General features: G+C 47.3%; 1 protein-coding gene across 3 annotated transcripts in view; it reads right to left on the minus strand.

Annotated features, from left to right (window-relative positions):
- The window catches only part of plppr2a (phospholipid phosphatase related 2a), a 29,634-nt gene extending 13,834 nt beyond the window's left edge, over positions 1 to 15,800 (minus strand). For all 3 annotated transcript variants that reach the window (XM_084036389.1, XM_084036391.1, XM_084036390.1), the window contains exons 1-2: positions 15,687 to 15,800; positions 1,267 to 1,455 (exon numbers count right to left, since the gene is read on the minus strand). In XM_084036389.1, the coding sequence (XP_083892515.1) occupies positions 1,267 to 1,455; positions 15,687 to 15,755 (258 nt within the window). In that variant the 5' untranslated portion in view covers positions 15,756 to 15,800. The remainder of the gene's footprint in view (positions 1 to 1,266; positions 1,456 to 15,686) is intronic.
- Between the last annotated feature and the right edge of the window lie 7,966 nt (positions 15,801 to 23,766).

Genomic DNA, 23,766 nt, shown 5'->3' on the forward strand with positions numbered 1-23,766 from the left:
CCAAACTTCTCACCTAAAACCTGATACTAGTTTGTTTTAAAGACGGCTGGTTTTTGCTTCTGCACTGGATGAGAGTTCAGGAACCGGAGGCCAATGGCAAAGCAGCAGGCTGGTCCTATCACAGGGAGTTACCTTGCTGCCCTACCACACACACACACACACACACACACACACACTGTCAGCACAGGTTTGGGCAGACTAGCTGGTGGAGGTAATGGGCTCTGACCCAGATCAACTTCCAAAGTAATTTAGCCTCAGCCAGATCTGCTTGATTTGCATTAGTGTAGCCTGCTGTAAGCTGTCAGCCATGTTAAACAACAACCAAGATGACGGCGCAGGGCTTTAATTCCACTGGAGGAAGCTAAAACTTCCCCCAAATGACTGGGATGAGGAGGAGGAGGGGCTGAACCTTATTTTGCATTATATTAATTATTGCTTTGACTTATTTGAGCTCAAGAACTCTATAACATCACTTTAAAGCCTCCAGGGTGTATTGTGGACCAGTAAGAGGAACTGGAAGACTCTTGCAGGCTGTGGTTTTTGTCCGTTAGTGTCAGGCTGTTTGTCTGCTTCTGTCTGTGGTGTTTTTGTCTTCTGTTGAGATTGTGTCTGTTGCTCGGAGTCGGCGCCAGGTGTTCTGCATTTCACGCTCGCTGCCTTGCGTCTCACTTGGGCTTCGACAGCTAACCTCAAGCACACATACAAAAAAACCCGTGCACCCCCCCCCCCCCCCCCCCACTCCTTCTAAATTGCCTTCCTTTGTGCTCATTGTCTCTTTTTCCTCACCTATCATCTTGAGTAGTGTTTTTCTCTCCCCCAGACAGCATCTGCTGACTGCCATTATCGCTCTGCCTCGGCTCCAACTTTTTTTTCTCTCTTTCCGTTGCTTTCTCTATTGTTCCTCTCTCCTCTCCCTTTCTCTCTCTAATGACCAGCCGGCCCGTTCCCCTTACATCTCCGTGTGGTCCCGGCTGATCCTTCACACACCTGCCTTCCTGCCCGTCGAGGCTGGAGGGGGGTTTCCTCCATGCAGCTTGCCAATCTGCTCTCAATATTTCGGCGGTGCAGCACCGACGCCGGAGATGATTCATCACAAAACTCTCAAATCATAAGCAGAAAGCGAACACCTCCTCGTCTACTTTCAACATGCAAAAGCAGAAAAAAACTTTGACAACTTCTGACTTTGAGCCCCCCCACCCTCCCTCTTCAACATGCGGTGGACACCCCCCCTCTGTCCCTGACCTCTACTTCCACACTCGTTCTTACCGTGAGGGTGGGGATGGCTGTGACCAGCGAGTAGATGAGCACCGGGGGGATCTTGCTGGTGTCGTCCGGACCCGGGTAGGGTTTAGAGAAGGTCTTGTCGTAGCAGAAGAAGCCCTGGATGTGCACGGGGAAGGTGTCCGTGTACTCGAAGTAGTAAGCCAGCAGCACCGTCCCAGCCATGATCACCAGCTGGAAATAGAACATTATCCCTCCGTTAGGAAGTGAAAGGACGAGAGCGAAGAAGAGGAGGAGGAGGAGGAGGAGGAGAGGAAGAGGGGAGAGTCAAGTCCCTGTTCCCCTCAGCCACGGGGAGATGCATAGGCAGAGACAGACAGAGCGAGAGAGGTTGAGTGTTGGGATCCAAGAGAGAGATAACAAGACAAGAGGGAGAGAGAGAAAGAAATCTCCAGGAGGAGGCTTCTCTCTTCAAGAGATGAACAAAAAACAGAATAAGAGAGGGTTCCACGGCAGCACGAACGGCAAAAACAAAGATAGCATGGAGAGAGAGGGAGAGAGAGAGAGAGAGGGAGAGAGAGAGGAAGGGAGGTGGGAGGGAGAGAAAGGGGGAGCAGCCTTTATGCTGCCAGCACTCATGAAATCTACTACAGTTGAGCTGTGGGTGTATTTGTAGATATGGTGTGTGTGTGTGTGTGTGTGTGTGTGTGTGTGTGTGTGTGTGCTTTTGACATTTGGTTCTCACCATCAGCTGACGGTCTCTCCAGAGTGACATGTGTGAGTGTGAGTGTTTGTGAAGATGGTTCCATGTGGAGTCTGGAGTGTGTAGTCCACTTTACCTGCTCAGCACCTCAATGAGCCGCCAGCTGGTGGACACAGTGGAGCGTTTAGCAGCTAAAGAGCCACATATTTCCCTCATGACCTGGTGGAGACTCATGAATATTGAGCTTACGATCCCTCAAATGGATAGACACACGACTCCAGACGGATGCTAACGCACTGCGAGCAATGCCAGGAGCTAAGACCGTATACAGGAAGTGGACGTAGTCACCCACTGGTTTGTGGACTACGGCTTTGAAGACTCAAATTTAGCATTTTGGCTGTTGCCATGTGGGATTTTTCGAACCATATACCTACTATTATCATACTGAGATAATAAATTAAGTGAGAAGTAGGGTCATTTTCTCATAGACTTCCATGCAATCAGTGGAAACCTGTGCTGAGTCGCCCCCTGATGGCCAGTAGAGATAATGCAAGTCTAAGGCACTTTCCACGTTAGCTTCACTTTTCAGAACCAGAGGTTGGCACCTGAGCGGGAGTCAAACATGCAGGCGCAACGAGCACTGCACTATTTCTCTAAATCTCTAAATCAAGTTCATTCGACAAAACAGTGAAGTTGTAGGCGTTAAAAGCCAAAACAATGAGCTGAAAGAGACCAAAATGCTGAGAGCAACTGATTTAAATGGAGATAGAAGTCTCGTACAAATGATGGAAATGGTGCTGCGTTCAAGGACAGAGAGGAGAGGCTGAAGCCCTCAGGGAGGTTCAGCTTCAAGTCACATCACTGTGACCAGAGACGTAGCTCTGCCCACACCAGTGGCACAAACATGGCATGTACTTAATCACAAAGTACGAAACAGCATAGGTACAAGGGTAACCGAAAACTCGTGTGCACACACACTGGTGTTTTTTTTTTAATGTGCTTTTATCTTTACTTCCATCAAACCAGCCTCCACCTGTGCCTCCGTTGAGGGAGATGTGTTTTTCTGTTTGCCGTTGTCATGGTGAGGAAATTACTGAGAAATCAGGTTCATAATATTCTGTATTTTTAGCGCATCTCAAACATCTTTCTGATAGTTTGGTGTTAATGTGACACAAAACACAAAGAGTGTGTGTGTGTGTTGTTGGTGGAGGGGCTGCTCGTACACCTGACGGGGTCTCACTGGTGGGTTTCGTTTCGGGCGAGAGGGGGCGTTTGATGGTCGTGACTCATGAAGCCTTGTTTTCCTGTTTAATGCAGCCGTGCTCCTGCCTTGCGTTTACCTATATATATATACACATACTGTATATAGCAAGCTGCTAGCACACACAGTTTTGCTGCTGTTATGAGGGTGACAGCAGCTCTTTCACACCTTGACAGCTTCCTTATATTCCCATGCCCTTCCTTTAGCGCTGCTTCGCACTCATCGTCGCTCCCACCTCCTTGTTATCATCACTTACACTTTTTTTTTTTTTTAATCTTTTGACCTCTCATCATAAAGAGCTGCCATTAATAGCAAAGGCGACAGGCTTCGGAGTAAAGATCCCATCCTCCCCTGACCTATTTTAGCGGGAGATGGAAAGGCAGATCAATAGCAAGAGAAAAAAACCCAAAGGCTTGTCAAGATGAAAGGTCACGTTAAGACAGCTCAAGTTGGGAGCTGTCACGGGGAGACGGGAGGCTCGCCAAGACGGAGGAGCGTCTCCTTCTGCCCTCAACCTTCTCAAAGATTGTCACCACCTCCCTCGGAGCCTGCCTTCATATCACCTCTTTGAAAATGCACTCAATGCCTGTCAGATAACGAAGCCATTACTGCACTTCGTTACATACGCTGGGATAACGTTCAATTAGTTCCCTTTATTTGAGCGAGCTTCCTTCCATGTGATGTTGATCGATTGATTTCTGAGGGACTGTATTTTTTTAACACACAGAAATGGGATGCTTCACATATCACAGATCAAGTTTTAACGTGAGGGTTTCTCCGCCGCCACCGCCGGCCTCATGTTTGTGGGAAACATCGCAACTTGTTGAGTACGATCGTCACCGCACTGGCTTCTTTAGTCGGGTACAAAAATAGAGCAGAAATGATCAGAGAAAACGTGTGAGAGCCAAAGCTTGTTTCATGTGACACAGCAAAGGGAGTCTTAAAACCTCAAAAGTGACAAGCCAAGTCAGAAGGAACAAAAATGCCTCAATTGGCACTTTATCTCTCTGAAAGGGCACAGTATTCAGCGGGGACTCACCCTCGATGCACCACGGGATGAGATTCTACCCTTTTCTCCGATGACAACCCGGCGTTACCTGATATCTACATGTATGACAGTAGAAATGTGCCTTTAAACACCGTCCCTCCGTTATAATTTGACCTCAGCCGCATCTTTCATCCTTCGTTTCTCCCTCATCCCTCCAACACTTCCCTGCCTGCCCTCCGACATGCGAGAGACGTTTGTAACTCTGCTGAATATTTCATACCGGTGACTCTGAATTTCAACTGCCGGGCTGACGCGCGGCTCCCCGGCCGGAGTGACTGCGGCGCCGGGAGGCAGCAAGGGTTTGGACAGCAGCGACATCGAGACGACTGAAAACACGGCAGCCCAGATAGACGGGGAGCATTCTGGGAGCGCTGTGGGAGAGAGGCGAGGGAACAGCAACAGCCGACGGCATGTGAAGGACCTACAACACTGAGCTCAGTGCAGCTCTTAAAACTCAACCATCTCCCTCCCTCCTTTAACCTGGATTTCTTTAAAAACATGCCATCGCTGCACAAATCCAAACCATCCATCTTCTTCACAAACAGTGATGGACAGCTTCACGCGGTTAGCCATACTTGATTAACCGTATGAATTCTTTATGTGAGGGAAAGTTTCTGTGATGATGAACTAAATATAGCGCTGCGTCTGTTACCTGGCCGAGTGCTGGATGTGTTCAGTACAACCGAGAGGTTGAGGGAATAGTTTGTGCTCTTTTTACTCTTTATTATTCAGTTTTAAATCTACACATCTGTATTTTCTACATGTGCAGAAAAAGAGTTGATTTTGACAAACGAAACACCGTAAAAGACTTCACAATCGAGCTTTGCACATGCTCAGTGGTTGAGAGGTTTTGGAGAAATCCACACTTACCGTTATGTAAGATTTACCAAAATAGAATCGGTTGTAGTATATCTTGTCAGCACAGCGCAGAGAGCAGTGTGAAGCCTAAAATGATTCTTTCTGCTGTGAGGGTTGATCGGCAAGGATCCAAACAATGACTGCAAATCTTTGTATTTATCAGCGGTAGAACTGTGATTGCTTTCAGGGGGCGTCATTAACGCGGCACAGCGCTCCTGTCTTCATTCACAGTCGGCCACAGAGGTGAGTAACCACAACAGGGCGGGTTGTTTGTGGAGCTCATGGATTCATTAACAACATCGGATACTGTATTCCAGGACGCTCAATGGGTGTACGGGTTTTTAGGTTTTCAGGGCCAGGCGTCAACCTCCGGTTCTCAAAAGAAGCTGGATTGTCTTAAACCTGCATTCTCTCTCATGGCCAACAGGGGGCGACTCCTGTGGTTGCAAAAAGAAGTCTGATTGTATAGAAGTCTATGTACTGTACTATGTCACTGTAAACATGAGTTTATGGTCTAAATCTCTAGTTTCTTCAATCCAGCATGATGTTCATTTCGTACATTATAGTCCATTTAGAGTCCAATAGACCATAAAGCAGTGTATGCTTTAGGGCGGGGCTACCTGGTGATTGATAAGTCGCTACAGTTAGCTACTAAGATGACTTTAACACTTAGCCGTAAAGTTGACCTTGAATTATGAAGCTAACTTTGTTAGCAGCTTCACAACAGAATCCAGATGGATCCAGATCCAGTAAGGGTGCTGCTCTGACGCTTGTGTTCATCAGATCCACCCGTCGCTCCTTCACAGTCCAAATATGGTCACTTCCTTCACTGGTTTCAAAAATCAAAGATAACGATGGGCAGAATACAAGATGGTGACGGGCAAATGCTGAACTCAAGGTTTCAAAACCGACGGGTGACATCACGATGACTACTTCTACTTGTTATACAGTCTGTGCTCTGGGCCCAAAAACCAGGCTCACTAGTGTTTTTCCAGCTAATGCATGTCGGTGACCTCCTCTAGTCCGATCAACTGGTTTACTGTTGACTCTCCACACACGAACAGCATGAAATAATTTACTGACATGGATAAATTTTAAAGGGCGGAATGGATCAATTAGTCATTTTGTGGCGTTTGTGACATCAACTTCACAGCAAGTTTTCAAAGTTATAATTTGGGCCAACAGTACTATGCAAGGCATATTTGTAATTTTTAGGGTTGGAGTGCTGCAGGGATGAATCCTCAAGTTTTTGTTTTAGGATATATAAAATATGACAGTAAATATTCCTCTTGTGAAGCTTTTGTGTGTCTCAATAAAGTTGGTTGCTAACAAGTGGCTCAATGAGCCGACTAATCTACTTTTTTGTGCTGGAGGTACACTGCCCTCTTCCTGTTTGGTGCTGAAAAATCAATCACACTATCACACTAAGTGTAACCGTGTGACATGCAGCACTGTGGCTGCCAACAATGCTCTTATTTCATCACACTTCTTTTAAAAGCATATTTAAGTTAAAGTAGTTGAGATAAAAAATAGAATATTATTCATACATTTGCACCTCAGTGTCCACAGAATACGTTACAAAGATCTAACAAGGGTCACTATGTCTGGCTGTCCTTCTGTATCCGTCTCTCTGGAGGTCCTCTTGGGTCTCTGGATGCTGTTAAAGCCATGTTGCCTGAAAGAGCAGTTTTGTGTTTTACGGACAGAGGATTTAGAGCAGAAGGACGGCGAGGCACAGGGGTCCACCGTCAGACACACTGTCCATTAAGAGGCCTGCCATCAATGCACGCTACACTGCACCTGGCCAGCATGACGGGAGTCCTGGGGGAGGAGGAGCACGCCCGGAGGAAGGTAGAAGCAAGGAGGGCATTGGGAAAGAATGAATGACGCAAGTGGGTTCAAAAGTGGAGAAGGAGGAAGGGCAGGGGGGGGGGGGGGAGAAAGACAAAAAAGGGAAAAAATCAGAAACAGAGGAAGGACGGAAAGAAGCAAGAGTGACTGGCAAAGGAGGGGAAAGAAATATTTGAGTGTGGAGTATTTTTGTGTGGTTTAGGTCAAATCAGACAGACGAGGGGTTCAAGGGTACAAAGCTAATTTTCTTCCTCATGTCTTCTTTCTTGACTTATTTCTACTTCTTAAATCCTTACTGTTGTCAGCATCAAAGACAATGGCCATGATTCACCTTGTAGAAATGTTCAATATGAAAATAAAGTAATACACTATCCTTCCTTAGTTAGCGCAGGTGAGCATAGTACAACAGAGTACAACTCTGAAAACTGAAGTGAAAAAGCAACACGTTGTGGTTTTATGTAAAGTTATGTGCCGGACTACTTCAAAGCCCAGGACAGTAAGAATAGGAGGAGGGTAACTTCCTGAAGTAACATCAGCCCTCCCATCTCCCAGTGGAGAAAATATGATGTAGTGCCCTTTAGGGTGCCCATCCAGTGGAGAAAACATGATGTAGTGCCCTTACAGTGGAGAAAACCTCATGTAGTGCCCTCTAGGGTGCCCTTCCAGCGGAGAAAACATGATGTAGTGCCTTCTAGGATGGCTTTCATTGGAGAAAACATAATGAATACCCTCTAGGGTGCCCATCCAGTGGAGAAAACATCATGTAGTGCCATCTAAGATGCTCTTTCAGTGGAGAAAACATGATGTAGTGCCATCTAGGGTGCCCTTCCAGTGGAGAAAACATGATGTAGTGCCCTAGACTGCCCTTACAGTGGAGAAAACATTGTGTAGTGCCCTCTAGGATGGCTTCCATTGAAGAAAACATATTGTAGTGCCACCTGGGCTGCTCTTCCAGTGGAGAAAACAGGATGCAGTGTACTAATGGGTTGAATGATGAAAATGTGATGCAGTGCCATGTGACCAACCCTACATGTGGGAATCCTTTCTGCACCCTGGTGTCCCACCACATGCAGCTGGTGCCATTTGTATTATTATGTTCACCCCCGCCCATCAGCCCACCTCTGTACATATCCACGTGTCTGCTTCATTCTGCTTCGCTCTGCTCTGCAGTGACGACTGCTAAACACGACAATAGCGCTCAACAATACAGTTCTTTAGTGTCAAAGCGGAACACGCTCACAAACTGCACAGGAAGAGAACCTGATACATTATTGAACAACTGGTGTAGCTGGTTTCCTCTGCTACATACTCCAGAAACATAAAACCTGTTGGATCTCAGAAAAACATGACCTTGAATTGTATCGTAGGGAGTTGGTCTGTATTTCCTCAACCAGCCTTAAAGCCAAAATCCTCCCACCAACCGACACTTCACCAGCACAACCACGAACCCCGCCCACACGCCGTACGCCCACCCAGCTACTTTGTGTCTTCTTTACCTTTCACCACAGAGGAAATACCCGGACACAATCCTACAAACAGGAAGGCTTCTGTCATCCTAATGTGGACTATTCTGGGTAACCTGGAAACTGACAGGCGGTCAGTGCTAATTACAGCTTCGCAGCAGGATTTGGAACAGCTCAGTGGTCTGCACTGATCTCTAATCTGTCATTCGAAATACAAGAGAGGCTGCCTGCTGAGACTGGAACTGAACGGACGGGGAGACGGAAACAATAAAACAAAATAAACCTTCAAAAGCCCAAATGTTGAAGCAGACATGGCCGTAGTGACACATCTCTGTGTGAATTACCCAACAAAATTGTCATTCATTCGACAACAATGCAACGGTTTCCAGCTTTAATAGTGCTCCCATTTTCATTTTTTTACGTCAATATATCGTTGTTGTTTTTTTTCAAATAAATAAATGACTCATTCCTTCTCCCCAACGTTTTTGAACATGCAACACCACTCCATCAATATCTCAGTCAAATGGCGACAAACAGCTCCATTAAAACAATAATGTGGAGTTGGCTTGTGCACCCGATTCGTGCTGGTACTCTGACGGAGGAGAACATGATAAATGGGCTCCGTGGGCTGAATAAATGCTTTCCACATGAGAATGACCCTGAGCAGCTTGTCCGTGTGTTTGCAAACCAATGACAATGGCAGAGAGTGAGGAGGGTTTTACAGTCCATCGAGTTTAGGGGGAGTGCTAAGAGGGGGGGATGCTGAGGACGGAGTAAAGGAAGCGGTGGAGGGAATGGTGCATTCAGAGGAGGGAGGACAAAACAAAAAGAGAGGAGAAAGGACAGGTGTTCAGGGGGTGAGAGAGGGTGGGAGGTGGGTGAGTGAATGAAAAGAGAAGGGAGAGGAGAAGTGGCGTGGAGAGCTGTGACCTGGATGCTTTCAGGTGAGGTGAGAACAGACGTGGTGGAAGCAGCAGAGACGAGGGGGGAGAGTGGGGGAGGTTTGTACTGTGTTTGTGTGGGAAAGGACCTGAAGGGGAAAGAAGAGAGGTGCATTGCTTCAATCATCCTCCAGCCCATACCACTCTGTTGGGGATCCACTTCCCGCCAGCTCTGCAGTGCACTAGCAATGCGAGGAAACCCTGAGCAGAGATCACACTGCAGCAAAAAGCGCTACGACCGGCCCACTACCTGCTCCCAGCTCCTTTGTCCTTCCTGCGTTACTCACTCCTCATCAATGAGGAGGAAAGAACAGCAGGCAACAGAGCAGCGGTTGGATTTATTTTCTTTGTTGGCGACTGAAAACCACCAAGGGTGAACGTAACCAATGCAGAGGGGCCTTACTGAGCTTTTTTAGAGAGGGACGGGGGGGAGATAGAGGGAGACAGGTTTAACTCGGGGTTCATTTCTCAACGGGATGGATCGCCACGGTAACTAACTGGAGCAGGTTATGTTAGATCAGTTCATGCAGGAGCAACGACCAATCAAAGCTTGAAGCCCAGTTAAAAACCTCCCTGAATGTGTAGATTAATAAACGTCTCTGACTATGATGAGCTACATGTGTGTATGACAATATCAGGGCTTAAATATTGTCGTGATGTAAATCACTATATTGTCTCGTCATATATTCATATCATATATTCACCTCGGCTTCGTGAGTCATGTCTTACACTGCCTTCCTTGCTGCTACTATATGATGCTGTGGGTGATTAGAAGATATGGCAGGAAACCTTCTCACCGCTTTGAATTATATTTTTACATTCATGCTATTTTTTATTTGTCTATTTCACAGCACCGGGAGGTTGCAGCTGAAAGAGTCTAAAATTGTCCCATATGCAATATTTTTTCCAAAGGGAATGAATAAAGTATCTTCTGTGGTGAACCGAAAAACTTCCGCTCTTTATGTTTTCTTCCCTCCTCCTCCTCCTCCTCCTCTTCCTCCTCATCCAACAGCAGAGCAGCTGTCTGGCCCGACGCTCTTTGCCAAGGGGCGTTTCTGAAGCAGCTGTGCCTGTTGCAACGCATCTTTGGTGCGATGTGGCCTAACTTTGGAGCATTCAGCCCTCTTTCCTGACAAGCCGCCGTCTACTTAAAGTGTCTCCAGTCCAGCTTTAAGCCTGAGCCGCGGGTCCCACAGGGTTCAAGGACACATGTGCTGATATTCTGCTTTTGTTTCCAAAAAGACATTAAAAACACATCAATGCGGCTGTGAGCTGACTGTTACGTAAAGTCAAGAGAAGGAGAATTATTTGCAAAATGGCGGGACAGGTGTTATCATGTAGGCTCCTCCTCCTTATGAAGCTCACCAGCTGGAAATCCGAGGAGAAATCTTGCTGCATCTAATTTCATTAACTTGATCACACATTGGGAGACGGCGTCTGTGTGCGTTTCATCGTTGTTTGTTTGTGTGTCTACCCCGGTGAGCTTTTCTTTTTTTTTTTTTTTGCGTGGGGAGGTGACTTTGTTGGTAAGACCGGGGAGACTTCCTGTGAGGTGTGAAGCTCCTGGAGTGTTACCCCCCATTAAACACGCCGGCCTATTTATAAAGACGGGGGAGGCAGCCACAGACACGCTCATGTGTTCTGTCTAATCTCTGCATGTCGTCAGGTGTTAATGAGGGCTGTGAGACTGTGTGTGTGTGTGTGTGTGTGTGTGTGTGTGTGTGTGTGTGTGTGTGTGTGTGTGTGTGTGTGTGTGTGTGTGTATACATGCATAACACAGTCACGGATACATACACATTTTTCCTCCCTCCGAGTGTCAAAGTGAATTAAGAGGAGAAAAAAACACCTGATGATAGATCAGGTTCAAAACTATGTGCAACACTCAAACAGCAAGTTGCAAACAGTGGAAGCCTCAGCTGCGTTACAGCAGTGCCCTCTGGTGGCTGCTGTCCTTCCTACATTCTATCACAGGGATGGGGACACAGCTGCTGCACAGATGCATGCTAAGGAAAGAAAATGGTACTGGAGCACTTGGGAGGAGAAAAAGAAAGGCAGCAGGTTTCACCATGAAATGAAGGATAAACGTGTTTCTGTCTGTAAGATTAAGATCACGGTGGGCCGTTTATTTCATTTTGGGGGTTTTATTTGTGGACATTCTCTTCTACATCCTGACAGCAATCACATCAAATGCTGTTCAACAAAACAAGGAAACAACTTGTGCTCTTGCACCGCTTTTAAAAAACGGTGTCAACAACGGTTGGATAAATTCCATATCAAGCTCCCGCCAGCTTTGACGCAAGAACATCAATCCACACGTTAAATGCCCTCAGGAGCATTTCGACGACGGCAATGGAAATGATCACGCCCACGCTGACCTGATTGAGAAAGCTACACTAAATATAATATAAAAATCCCAGTTGCTTTAAATCACAGCTGGTATGAAAAGGTGAAGGGGAGAAGCTGAGCATCAATACTCCATTTGAACACAGTGAGTCATGTGGCGGCAGCAGCCTTCATCCAGAGCTGAGAGAAGTATTTACAGTGGTGCAATGGGGCTTTATGTTCGCCCCTCCACTGGTCTGGATAAGTGCCTATAATCAGAGACTCTTTGCAATAGAAAGCTGCGTTCTCCATTACACCTCTTCACTGAAGCACGCTGTAGATTAGCTTTAAGCAGAAACAGCTTTTTAACTGCAACTTTGCCTGCGTGTCCCCAGATGGCAGGGAATAACTCCATCTCTCCTGAAGGGCAGGGGGGATCCAGCTGCACGGCAAACTGAAGAATATCTGCAGTTTGGTAGAAGCCAAATGTGCTTGATGGATTTATTTTTGCCCATGTGAAAAGGTGACATAGTTCATCTTATTGTGTCATCAGCGCTGACAGGATTGGATTGGATGAGACGCACATTTGCACGCGTCAACACGCCGTTACTCAGAGATTAATGAAAGGTGATGCTGATGTCCGCGGCCCGGGAGAAATCTGCCCAAAATCAGAGACAAAAAGATGAGCACGGGCAAGGGGTGGGGTGGTGGAGGGGGGGAATCCCGTTGGATCCAAAATACGGGAAACAAAACGGAGCAAAATGGAGGTGATCGAAGAGACGCGGAACAAGATGGCTGAGTGGGCGGCGCTGATAGGAAAGGTTGTGACTTGTGATTAGGAGCAGGCGGGATGAAAGGAGTCAGAAGAAAGAGAGTGGAGATGAGAATGAGTCGGGCTGATTGGTTTCCGTGGTAACGGCTGATGAGGTGTGGGGCTAAATGGAAGAGCAGGTCCTTCTGGCTCGGTATGGATCACTGTCACACACACACACACACACACACACACACACACATGGTTGAAAGATAATGTCACACCGTTCCTCCCTTATAGACAGGAAATAATGTGAATAGTTCATTTTTTAGGAACTACTTTCTTACCACTCATAGCCATGTCTTTAGAGTCGCTGGTGGGCCAAAGCCACGCTAGTTGTTCCCCCTGTTTCCAGTCTTTGTGCTAAGCTAAGCTAACTGGCTGCTGGCTGGAACTACATACACACAAGAGAAGGTTGATTCACGTTTCCTTCCTACTTCCCTCACACCGAATCATCAGTCCAGCCCGGAGTGCCTTCTGGCCCAAAGCCCATTCCTCTTACTTCCACTTATTAATAGTTCACCGACATTACTCGGCACGCATCGCCAAGCAGTGATAACTCAGCACGTTACAGATTGTCAATCACCATTCAGCGCTTTTTGTATGAATAATTGAGTTGTTTTAGCTATAGGTTCCCATGTAACAGAGCCTGAGCCAGCACACACACACACACACACACACACAACTCACACACACCCACACACACACACACACACAACACGGGGCGAACACAGAAATGAGAGGCACCCCTATGGATGGATGGCGCCTCTAGCATTCGCCTACGTGTTTGTAACCAACAAAGCAGCTACCTATCAAGGGTGTTTTCTTGTGGAAGACTGCTATGTATGTGTGTGTGTGAGTGTGTGTGTGTGAGTGTGTGTGTGTGTGTGTGTGTGTGTGTGTGTGTGTGTGTGTGTGTGTGTGTGTGTGTGTGTGTGTGTGTGTGTGTGTGTGTGTGTGTGTGAAACCGTATGGATGCTCTGGAGCACTATTATTTCTGGACTGCAGCAGCACAACCGGTGCCAGGGATCACGTGCACAAACACACTGACAAGTAGCTTAATGGAGAGCAGCAGTGTGAAATAAATCACTTCTCCTGTTGGTACTTCACACTGTTTATCAACACAGACGCCAAAATCTGCCATTTTCACCTCTTCGGTTTGGGAGGATTTTCTCTCCGTCGCTTCAGAAAAATGTTTCTCATTTGTCCTCTAATGAAAAGCTACATCCACCATCATCGCGGTACTTAAGGTCTTTACGAAACCTAAGGTGACTTCAAAGAAAGTAACTCCAGGCTAGACAGTTAATTGAAATCAGGTGTAATAAAGGGGCTTTCTAATGTGAAGGCGTCTTCTAATATCACAGCTTAGACAACCGTCGTCCTGCAAGTCCTTGATGGAAATTAGACCTTTAGGAAGTAGCAAGAAAAGGAGGCGCCGTCTGCTTTAATGAGACTCCTCCAAACCCGGTTCATACAGTGACTCAGTGGCCTGATTCTAACTTGCGTCATCCAGTTGGCAGATTACATATAAATGCAGAATAATATTTCAGGACCATTTACACCTTTCCCCCGAGACCTCCTCCCTGCAGAGTGCAAATTGCTGTTCATTGCACAAGCCCCTCTTTTCAATATAAAAAAGCCAATTATCACAAATAATGAGTCAGTCTGACGTCAAGGCAGCATTATGCTTTTTCCACATGTAGCCTGAATATTAATAATCCATGATGGAAGTAAAATGTGTGTTAAAACCATCGACTAAAGAAGAAGTGGACGTCGTCATGGCGTCACCCGTTGGTTCGTGGACTACGGTTTCGAAGCATCGAGTTTGGAGCTTTGGCCATCGCCATCTTGGAATTTTTGCAACCACTGACAGGAAGTGACCATATTTGGACTGTGGAGGAGAGACGGGTGGATCTGATGAACACAAGCAGGGGAAACACACTGACAAAACCTTGTTCGCTGCCCCCCATTACAGGAAACAGCCACTGGCCTCTCTTCCCTGCCCCCCCGATTACTAGCTCGGGTTCTCCATCCCAGTACAGATAGACAGAAATATTCACACACACACACACACACACACACACACACACACAGAGATGTAGAATTAGCGAGGGAACCGACTGAGACCTGAGGGCTGAGAGCTGATGTGTGGGAGGTATATGGTGGAGAGACCTAATGGAGACTTTACAGTGTATCATAACCAAAGGGAGCCGTGTTTCACAGACTCAGGCTCACTTGGGCGGGCGGTTCAGTGTAACTATTGTATCCCGGTCCGTCCTTCGGGGCCCGACTGACACAGAGGTACAGCGGAGGTGGACAGGTAAAGGGCAACTCTGATACAACAGTATCCCGCTTGCTATTAACTATGTGCAGGGATCGCTGGATTCAACGCAAGTTCTGCAGTCATTTTTTCTATTATTTCCAAGCTGATCTGTGGATGTTTATTTGCCACATTATCTGAGATAATGATACCTGCAGCGTATGTTCATTATGTCTGTGTCTTCACATCTAGCTGAGTTATGACTGAGTTATTGTGACGCAAATGGATAAATATTTTGGATGCAGTCGAAACACATATGGTAGAAAACAGTTTGCATGGCTGGAACGAATGTGAATCCAGACATGTAAATGCAACATCTGCATCACATAACGATTCACCTGCGATGCAACGATGCAAACAGCCTCTCCTCTCCACATCTGTCACAGAACGCTGCTCTGGATGCGCGGGGAACTCCAGCTGATGGTCCACTTACTTGCAGCCGGTGAGCTTCCGGTCCGCTCGCGTTGTCTAATCGGATTACAGACAGTCCGATTACCTCACCAGCTCACTCTTTCCTCCACCTTCACTTCCGATTGGGTGAAGGGTCCGCGGTGCATGAGCGCGTTTCTCCCTCTGCCACACACAACCACCTCTGGCGTGATCTGTGCAACGCAGCTCCGAAGCAAACAGCGCAGCAGTGAAAGAAACCCACTCTGTGTGCTGCGACACCGGCAACCACCTCAATGAATCATGCAACTCACAAACACGCTGGAAAACGTTCAACGCACGCCAAGAAACAACTGTCGCCACTTTGCAAAGGCCTCGCAGCCCGCGGTGCTGCAGCACGGCGGCGTGCGTGAAACCGAGTGGGAACGCCAGAAACACAAATATGATGGGGAAATACATCATAGCCTGTATTATTTTACATCAGCAGGTGAGCTTCTTACCTCCACAAACAGGAAGCAGGGGACGATGGAGCTGCTGCTCTTCACACCAGGCTTCTCCTCCGCCGCCATCCCTCTCTCCGCTCTGAACGCCCCTCGGTCCAGCTCGCCGTCTCCGTGTCCTGAAGGAAAGAGGATCAGGCAGGTTAGTCCAGCGCCGACCTGAGGGCAAGTCCACGAGTGTGAGATTAAGTGAAATCCAATCAGGACCAATGAGCTTGGGACAGATCTGGGGCTTCCCTCCATATCTTTCTCTCGGCACGATGGCGCCGCTGTCAGCCGTTTGTTTTTCATTTTTCATTCAGCGCCGTGATACATCTTTATTGTTTACCCACTGCATTTGCTACATCCATTCATATTTAATACAGCACATTTCTTAGCACCGTGGGCTGTGTGCATTCTACAGTTTACTGTTGCAGTCGTCGCAAATTGCTTTACTTATTTTGGGATTTTGAGGCATCATGCATCAACGCCGCCCCGAGGAGCAGCGAGAGATTAATCCACATCAATCCTGCCAACTATGTCACAACCCGCGTCTGTGCGCTCGGCGTTGTGTTCAAGGAGAACAGCCTCGGTGCAACACTGAAACATAGTTCACAAGTGGAATGACGAGTGAGGAGTGACGCCACAGTGGCGCGGTTCATTCACGAGTCCTCGCTTAAAGACAGTTTGCAGAGCTAAGTGGAGATGTGCCGTAGCCGGCCAGCTAACTGGTAACATGCTAGCAAGCTTGCAACATATGATGCTAGCCAGCCACAACAGATAGTTAGCATCGCACTGGTTAGCCGACAGGAGTTTCCCCATTCGATTATTGTACATAATAAGCTTGGTGTCAAACACACGTTTGCTTCGAGGTTTTTGTTCAGCCAGATAATCTTCACATCTGCACCATACACCACTTTTATGATTTTTGAAATGTGAATGCAACCAAGTAAAAGGCTATAAACCCCTACAGCGCGGTCACGTGACGCAAGTATAAACACAACGAGTCGCCGTGATGAAGCTTTGCCGTGTCATTTAGCCACTCGTTAGCAACCACCTTTCAAGACACATAAAAGCTTCACAATTCACAAGAGGGGATTCACTGACTCTTATATCGTAGAACAAAAGCTTAAACTTACTTTAGGCAAAAACCCAGTAAGAATCCCCATCAAAACAGGAATGAATATTTAAGGTGAAGTAATAAAGTTCGCTTCTTGCTCTTGGTCAAAGAGAATGGCCCCACAGAGAAGAGCGATAACATTGTACTGCAGAGTTCAAAAGGGAAGCTTCCTCACAGAGGATCGATGCCGTCACACTTTTGCAAACGGCTCGGCTAAATTTAGTGTCGGCCTTCACGAGGCTGAAACATAGAACAGAAGACGTGGACTCTGACACACATGATATGAGGAGAGAAGAAATTATTTAGTTTTGGTTTCGGAGAAGTTGTTGGGTTGACCTCTATCCTTGCTGGTGAGTTGTGCGTTGTGTGCTAGAGAGCTTTCCTTCTCTTAATTCCTTCTACGCTGGTGGAGAGAATAGGCCTGAGGGATGAATAAGGCATGAAGCCGCTCTTAGCAGCCCTCAGAACAACGCCACGTGCCAACCAGGACTGCTTTTAGAGCATCTCAGTCGGACTGTGTGTGTGCGCGAGACTTGTAAGATAAAAAAAAATAGCTGTCAGGGTGAACAAGCAGAAGCCTCAGGTAACGGAAACCTACAAGGAGAGAAAGAAGGAGACGGAGGGAGGATCGCTCTCCCGTTCCTTCTCCACTAGAGGCTGATGGGAAATGTAGCTTTCACTCCCTCCGTGGGAAGGCACGAGTCGGTGGCGGTGTCTCTCCTGGAGGTGAAACAGTGTTATGGGAGAAGATGAGGCGGCAAAGCTTTAGATGATGAACAACTGATACGTGGGACGCCGACTGAAGGACGATCCCATCTAAAGAATGGGAACTATAAGGCTCGTTTTCTCCAGGGGGGCTTCGGAGCTGTCCCACGCACATTTGGTAGAAAGTGAATTTTCCTCCGGCGCAAGCGTTCTGATTTGGGTGACAAGTTTGCGGCTTAATTAGTAGGAGAGAATCTGGCAACGGCTCAGCATGCAGAACATTAGAAAGTGAGCTGGAGGCTTACACGAGGCTTAATCTTACCGTCCTCGTATGAGGTCAGGAGCATTCAAATCAGCATTGGGATGTGAAATATGTATAAATTACTTATTACTTGTTACTTTGCACAGCTCTGTCACAGATACCTTCAAGTCACGAGTCACCAACCTTTTTCGAGAGCTACCTGAAGGGTAGAGAGCCATACGTTGTCTATATATATTTAAACATGCAAGTTGAATTATTATATGTGTATTATATGTTTCAACATTTTAAAGTCACATCTTAGTGTCCACCAAACGGCAGGCGCTCTTCTGAAAATCTCCACCTGGGAGCGTTTTTCCAGCTGAGAGCTTCGGTTACGTCTGGTTGCTATGATACGGAATATCGGGGTCATTTTTTGGCTACAGCAGGCAACTGTTTTCAGAGAACAACCTGAAAAAGCAATGTTCACTTCCTGCCCAGCACCAAAAAGTGCACCGTGGGGCATGTAGCAGCTGAACAGCCAGGTATTTCCCCGAGGGGCTGGTAGGGACCAAAAACAGAGCTGAAAGAGGGAGAATGTTGGGCTCGTGTCTACCAGGTCACACACCGTCTTCTAACCGTGAAAATGTTGCTTTGTGACGGTTGGATGTGTCAACTGTTTCTTACACGGTCACTGTATGAAGTTAAAAGGTGATGATGTGCCAATGTCAACTTCTTTCCACAAAAAAAATCTGTGATTGTGAGTTTTACACACCAAGGTATTGTGGTTTAACAAGGTGGCTTATGGTTTGGATGTGTTTACTGACCATCAACAGCTAGCTTCCTGTTAGCCACGGTAACCTCACAGCTGGAGCTGAAAGCACGATTAAGGACTCTGGAACTATTAAATATCAATCCCATCGCTGTAAGGTAATATGCTACTGCCAAACGCTATGGGTTACGAGGTAGCTGGTTTTGATCTGATTAGCCAGGACCAAGTGAATGGGAGGCCTCATCGGATAGTCTATGCATCAGAAAATCAAACCAAGCCGTCAACACAGACGGAGACGTGTGGTGCATGATGGGAAGACAGACACACAACACACCAGAAGAAAAACATGAGTGAACTGAAATCAAAATGGTGGAGATGAGACAGTACACACACACACACACACACACACACACACTGTGTGTAGCAGGACATGTGGATCCTGTGCTGCTGCTCTGAGGATTCCAGTCAAAGGGGAGAGAGTCTAGAGACCCAGGCAGCCATATGTCCTCTCTCCTGCCTCTGCAGTCCGCCACACTGCCCCAGGACATACAGCACACACGCCTGGGCATGCACACACACACACACACACACACACACACACACACACACACACACACACACACACACACACACACACACACACACACACACACACACACACACACACACACACACACACACACACACACACACACACACACAAAGGCTAATTGGGCACAACAATCTGGATCATGCTTGATTTTCCAGTTACTTCTGCCTTGCCAAACAATGCTCTTCACAAACCCTTCTGTGCATAAATCCCCGTCCGTACAGCAGCAGCAACATAAGAGGAAGGTGCAGCAGCAACGCAGCGTTAAAACACTAACTGTCAGTACTTCCATAACCTAAATATTAGAGACTTTGACTGCAGAATATTTTTAAATGTGGGGCAGTGATGGAAATAGTCTTTATTCATTTACCTGCAGCCCACTGCTGTCACTGTTGCACATCCCTCAGCTCTCATGCTGCTTTGGAATTTGTGTGTGTGTGTGTGTGTGTGTGTGTGTGTGTGTGTGTGTGTGTGTGTGTGTGTGTGTGTGTGGCCATTTTTTTTGCCCTGACATTGTCACACTGCTCTCCTCGACTCACGTCCCGTGCTTCATCAAACTCACGCGTATATATATTCTCCATGCCAGTACAGGAAGCCTCCAACCACAAACAATATGCTTTATTCTGACACAACCGGTGCCGTCCTGTCAGGTTGAGTCATGAGCGATCAACAAACATCCCACTCCTCTTACTATACGGCATTCTTTCCCTGCTATTAATAGGACTGAGTCTGGGAGAGGAGGATTTACCCATTGCTGGATAATTAGGGCTTCTGTTTGGGGGGAACACCACTGCAAAAACACACAGCACCACAGAGAGACACTCCCCCACCGCCGCCGCCACCACCAGCACCCACCGGCAACCACCAGCACCACAACACACACCCACGGTGACACTTGAGGACCCCGGGAAGAAGAGCACAACAACGCGGAGAACAGTGGCTCCCAGCAGCACGGCCGTTGAGTTGTGGCGGTTCAAATCAGCCCGGCATGCAAGAGAGGAGAGGCAACCTGCCATCCCTCCATCCATTCATCCTCCCCTCCCCTCCTTACCCCTGATGCCTCGTCGCCGAGCTGACGGTTGCCGTGGCACCAGATTCCTATGCGGTGGCCATGTCAGATCGAATGATGGTTAAAAGCGGCGTGAAAATCTCCTTCCGCACGTCTGTCTGTCTCTCCTCTTTCCCTCCTCGTCTCCTCTCCCCTCCTGGTCCACGGTGAAGTGTGAGAGACGGCGGCGCCTCTGTCTCCAAACCTTCCACACACACACACACACACACACACTCACTCACTCACACACACACACGCACACACACACACTCACTCACTCACGCACACACACTCAGGCTCACCCTCCTTTTAATTAGCTTGTTCCAACAACCAGCGGTGACTAATAAATCAAGTGGCTGGAATCGCCTCCTGTGCAGCGTTCGGTCCAATGAGGAGAGACGGGGAGCGCAAGAACATGTGTGTGAGAGAGTAAGAGTGCATCCATGTGTGTGTGTGAGAGAGACAGTGATCGAGAGAGAGAGAGAGAGAGGGGGAGGGAGGGAGGGAGGGCTTGCATTATGTGTGTCAGCTCATTTGTATTCAAAGCTTGTTTTCCTTCTCCCTCCCTCCCCTTCTTTCTATCTCTGTCCATCTCTCCCCTTATCTCCCTCCCTCCCTCCTCCCTCCCTCCTCTCTCCCTCCTCGTGAATGGACGTAGAGGACATGAACCTGACCCACACATTAGAGGAAAGAAGGAGGGATGCAGCAGATGTGTGTGTGTGTGTGTGTGTGTGTGTGTGTGTTTGAGCTTCCAGCTCAGCACACACTCTCCATGTGTGTAAATGATACACGGCTATTGATCCGGGGATCCTGACGCACTTGTACCATCACAAGGTAACGGAGCAAGAGGGCGGCCAGACAGTAGTGCACGTGAGACTGTGAGTCAGCAACTATACGTGCACACTCATATTCCACTATAAACCTGAATATGACGGGGTTCTGTATTTGATTAGGGTCACGCAAACATCATATTCCTTTTGGATATTCTGAAGTAGGCCTTATTCCAAATGGACTTTGTGATATGCCGATGTTATTGGGGGTTTTAGCAGCATTTTTTGGGAAACGGCACATTCAGAATGTGTCTCATTTGGGGTTTTATAGCACTTTGGGACACACGAGCCACTAAATCCTGTTTAAGGCCAGCTCTGTGCGTTGCCATCAGTTTGCAAAGCTGGAGTAGAGAGGCATATCCCAAAAGAAAAGCCCACATTTCTGGTCGGAAGGAGAAACACTCCTTCTTTACAGCATTTTGAAGGACTTGGAACTGGTTTTTGAACCTCTTCAAATATCGCTGACTTTTCCAAGTATGGTGGTTGAAGGAACGAAAGAGGAAAGCTATGCTAGGAGGGAGGAGAGAGTCCGGTTTGGGGACCACAGAATTGCATCCTTTTTGCAGATGATGTGACCCTGTTGGCTCCTTCAGAACGAGACCTTCAGCAGCACTGAGGAGGTTTACAGCCGAGTGGGATGCAGTTTGGATGAGAGTCAGTACTTCCAAGTCTGAGGTCATGGTGCCCTCCGGGCTGGGAGTCACTACCCCAAGTGAAGGAGTTCAGGTAGTTCCAACCCTCACCTATGATCACGAGCTTTGGATAGTAATCAAAAGAATGAAATCACTGATACAAGCAACCGAAATGAGATTCTTCCTCTTTTCCAAACTGCTTCCAATGCCGGACTCTATTGTATTAATGACCAAATAGCTGACCAAGAAAATGAACGCTAAGCTAAGTGGCAAATGTTGGGATGCTACATCACATACGTTTTGCCTTAATGAGTTACAAATTAAAGTTCGGAATAAAAATGCTGAAAAATAACGTGAAACATCAAAGCACAATGTGCCTCATTGAAAACAGAGCGCCGCAGCTTTGCTCAGAAGCAACCTATTTGATCTACCTCATCACTGACGGAGCGTTTCATCTTCTTTTATAGTGCACACATTAACAGGAGGACAGGTTGACTCCTACAGCTCAGAGACACCCAGAGGTGCTAAATGAATCAGGAGGTTAACCTCAGGGGCTTCTGTTAGCCAGGTTGCTGGTGGCTTCTGCCTTGCCCACTCTTCATTAATATAACATTACCTCAGCGACGGTTATAGCCCCTAGACTTATGATGTATATGTTATGAAAAATAATACATCATGAGAGAAAGAGGGGAAGAACGCCTCACCGCTCTGGTGAGATGGTTCACGAGGTTGGAAAGGAAATGTACCATAATTCACAATCCTAATCTTGAGTCGGAATAAGTGGAATCAGATCAAAGGTTGGGAGAGTTTTTGGGGTTGTGTCCCTAAATAATATGTGGATGGAATTAATCTGCGTTCTCCTCCAAATCACCTCCTCGCTTGTTCCAGCTCCCCCTCCTCCAGAGCTGAGTGTGCCGTCCTGCCTCCAGTGGGTCTCGGTGGGATTGTCAAGGCGGTAAATGAGATATGGCCTGGGCGTCGTGGAAATGAGAAATCTGCCAGTTATGGGGTCGTTATGGTTTACAGCACATTGGATGTCCGTCCCATGGGTCTACTCTCCTCCCGGGCCGTATACCCTGCTCCATCTCCGTCCATCCCCCTCCCTGGCTGCTCGCACCATCCTCAAGTCTACAACCAAACCCCCAAACTCTGTCCTTCACTGATGGAAGGAGAAAAGAGGACAGAGGATCTATATAACATATAGACTAGATTGATGTAGTAGGGCAAAGGAAAACCAAGATCCTAAAGGAGCTCTTGCTGTGTGCATTTGTTGTTACTGCGGAAACCTGGCCTTTGCATATAGAAGCATGCACAGAAAATGCATTAAATCAATGGGATGGAAGTTATATGCACTGAACGCATTATGACATTTACTCATTCATGCACAGCTAGCCTATAAGTCCAGTAATGCCTGTATATGCGCGCTGCATGCATGCACGACTGAATACGAGCATCCACGGGATCCTCGCTACAGCTGGATGCCTCCCTTTGCTGCACACTGGCGATGTAGACCTCATTTTAATAATTCAGATGATCAATCCAGAGTCGGTTCAACACCAGACGGGCGTTCGTGCCGGATGTTTGGCCAGTGTGGTGAGGCTGATGTTGAGATGAAGAAAGCTTTTAAAGCTGTGAAAACGTGCCGATGAGAGTCCGCCCGTCACGTTCCCGATGTACCCATTATTATTTGAGTTTATTTCAAACGTAACGTGACTTATTGTATCCAGCTGGAATGAAATATGTCAACTGTTTGACACTGTTTATTCATTACTTGGAATTCATATACTATGGGTTTTTATTACCGTCAGACAAAGGCAGGCTAGCTGCCATTAGCTTCGTCTATCTTTGACAATGTCAAACCCAAAGTGTAAAACCCTGATTTACAATTTCAAGCCCATCACTTAAACTCACCTCGCAGAGAAACACACATTAAACCCTTAATACCACCACGCATGATTCCCGCACAGCTCTCCAAACACAACCCCCCCTCACACACACACACACCCCTGTATCATTATGCCAGGAGCCCCAGCTGTGGTCTACAGGGGCACCTCATTAATCAGCCTGACAACAAAGGACCACATTCCTACGCTTCTCCTTTGTCTTTACCTCCCACTTGATCCTGCACTAATTCTGCCAGTTAAACACTCGACAAAGCTCTTGTTTT

The sequence above is a fragment of the Eutrigla gurnardus genome (genome assembly GCF_963514095.1).
Source record: "Eutrigla gurnardus genome assembly, chromosome: 20".
Taxonomy (NCBI): Eukaryota; Metazoa; Chordata; class Actinopteri; order Perciformes; family Triglidae; genus Eutrigla; species Eutrigla gurnardus.